This window comes from Parus major, chromosome 1A, assembly GCF_001522545.3.
Source record: "Parus major isolate Abel chromosome 1A, Parus_major1.1, whole genome shotgun sequence".
In the NCBI taxonomy this organism is placed as follows: Eukaryota; Metazoa; Chordata; class Aves; order Passeriformes; family Paridae; genus Parus; species Parus major.
Window position 1 is genome coordinate 817,815 of NC_031773.1, and position 2,765 is coordinate 820,579.

The following is a 2,765-nucleotide window of genomic DNA, read 5'->3' on the forward strand; positions in this document are numbered from 1 at the left end:
TGGGGCTGGAGCACTGGGAATGTGCAGCTGGAATATTTGGGAGCTCCACTTTCTTACCTGGAATTGCCCTGCTGGTGATTTTCTCACTGACCCTCCACGACCAGCCCTACCTCACAGAATTATCTCCAGATTTTTCCTGAAGATGCTTTAAAAGTGGATTTTTTCCCTTTCTGTTGTGTTTATGCTCTTCCTGCAGCTCATCCACACTTGCCTTTTTCCCTGTTTTCCCCTTCCCAGGGTACGATGCTCCAGGCCATCGAGAGGTACATGAAACAGGCCATTGTGGACAAAGTCCCCAGCGTGTCCAGCTCTGCACTGGTGTCTTCCTTGGTGAGTAAATTGGGTAAATTTTGCAGATTTTTGTAAATCTGGTGGTTTTTTTCAGGCTGGGAAGGTGAATCTGCTGCCTTTGTTTTTTTTTCCTCTGAGGTGTCTGTTTGTCTGACTGGAAAATAAGAAAAAAAATATATAAGGAAAAAAAATAATCAGAAAACAAGAAAAAACACCAGATTTTCCTTTCTCTCCTCAAATTCCTTTCTTAACATTTGAGTATATCAATCATAATCATTTCTAGTGCAAATTTTTTTAGTGCAGCCTAGTGCAAAATGCTCCTATTTCTGCAGTCAGTATAAAACATGAATTTATCTGGGGATAAATGAAACCAGGATTATTTCTACTCAGAGACTCCAGGAGGGCCAGATGAAGGAATCCACTCTGATTTCCCCTCCCTTTTTTAGGAGAAAAGGCTGGGAAAGATCTCATTAATTAATATTTTTATTAATGGAACTGGAGAGTGGTAATTTGAGACCGAGACAGAAGGAAATGCACAGTTTTTAGGGGTGTGGGATAAAGAGTGGCTGGGAAACTGCTGTGAGCTTGTCCCCAATCTCAATTTATTTTACAGCACATGATGAAAATCAGTTATGATGTGGTCAAAAGGTGGATTAATGAAGCTCAGGAAGCAGCTTCCAGCGACAACATCATGGTACAGGTGTGTTTGAGGCTGTCCCTAAAAACTCTGGTGGGGCTTAGTGGAATTCTGGGAGTTCTTAAGGAAAAAAAAAATCTTATTTTATGTAATCTTTTAAAAGCAAAAATTGTGATTTGTGGGCATTTTTTTCAAAAAAAATAATGAATTTTTCCATGATGCCAGCACAAGACTCTTAATTAAGAGCTGACTTTGGAGTTCTCTTCCCTTTTTCCTGGTAAATTTTTGGTGGTTGGAATGCTGCTGCCCATCCCACGGGATGAAGGAATTTGAATCAGAGTGCTGAAAAATCTTGGGAAATTCTCTCACTGCCTCCCAATGAGGGCAGAAAATTTATCAGATGCAAAAGGTGAACCCAAATATCATTAAAATCTCCACAAGAGCGAAATTTTTGCACAGCTGTTGCAGACATTTATGGAAATGGAATTATTCTGTCTGTTGCAGGCTCATGATCAGAAATATTCTGTAAAAAAATCAGCTTTGTTCTTGCCCACCTAGCAGCTTCATTAAACCTTGCAGGAAATTTGTTTTATTTTTTTTTAATCAGTTTTATGGGAGGAAAAGAAAAACAAAATAACTTGGCAAGGAGATAAAAATGTTTCTTTGTGCTTCCAATAAAAAAAAAGGCCTGAAGGATTTTTGTGAGGTCAGCTGTCATTTCAGGGCCTTGGGATATCCTGGGTGTGGAGTTCATTAGAAATGCTGGAATTAGAAATTACTGTGCAAAGCTGAAACCTTTGAAGTGATGATGTTTAATTGGGGGGGGAGAAGAGGAAATCAATTAATTTGTGGCTCTTTGGATCTTCAGGAATAGTTGAGAGCGGACAGAGAGGGCAAGGAAACTTTGCAACTTGTCAGGAAACTCAGCTCAGTTGAGGTTAGAAAGTATTTCTGCCAGGAAACAGCAATAATTACCCATTTCTTCAATAATTGCCCCTCTTTTGATGTTTTCATGTGGATTTTGCAGCTGTACTCAGTGCCTGCCCCTCTGTTTCCCATCCCATAGTATCATGCTTTGGGGCTGCTCTATCACCTTAGGAAAAACGATCGCCTGGCTGTCTCCAAGATGCTGAACAAATTCACCAAATCCGGCCTGAAATCCCAATTTGCCTACTGCATGCTGATCAGGATTGCCAGCAAACTCCTCAAGGAATCCGAGGAGGGGTAAGGATTGAAAGAGGCAGGATTGAAATCAAAGGAATTAATTAAGGTTTGGAAACAGGAGTGGGTTTTCTTAGTGGAAATCTCCACAGAGACACAACTGTAGGGATGGGATAATGCATGGGATCAGTTTTAAAGGGGTTTTGCTGCCTAAAAGATCCTTGGATCGTTGTGTTTGTAGCCAGGAAAGTCTTGGACTGGATCTTAATGGGATTTTTCCAACCTAAAAGATCCTGGGATCATTGTTTGTAGCCAGGAAAGTCTTGAACTTGATCTTAAAGGCTTTTTCCAGCCTAAGAGATTCTGTGATTGTTGTGTTTGTAGCGAGGAAAGTCTTGGACTGGATCTTAAAGGGATTTTTCCAACCTAAAAGATACTGGGGTCTTGTTTGTAGCCAGGAAAGTCTTGGATTCAAACATAAAGGGGTTTTCCAACCTAAAAGATCCTGTGATTGTTGTGTTTGTAGCCAGGAAAGTCTTAAACTCAATGGGATTTTTCCAACCTAAGAGATCCTGGGATCGTTGTGTTTGTAGCCAGGAAAGTCTTGACCTTGAACTTAATGGGATTCTTCCAGCCTAAGAGATCCTGGGATTGTGTTTGTAGCCAGGAAAGTCTT

At 40.6% G+C, this 2,765-nt stretch overlaps 1 protein-coding gene across 1 annotated transcript in view; it reads left to right on the plus strand.

Annotated features, from left to right (window-relative positions):
- Nucleotides 1-2,765, plus strand: part of LOC107205072 (coatomer subunit gamma-2-like) — a 12,110-nt gene that overhangs the window by 5,221 nt on the left and 4,124 nt on the right. The window contains exons 7-9 of the mRNA XM_015629198.2: nt 238-330; nt 905-991; nt 1,995-2,152. Coding sequence (XP_015484684.1) covers nt 238-330; nt 905-991; nt 1,995-2,152 — 338 coding nt within the window. The remainder of the gene's footprint in view (nt 1-237; nt 331-904; nt 992-1,994; nt 2,153-2,765) is intronic.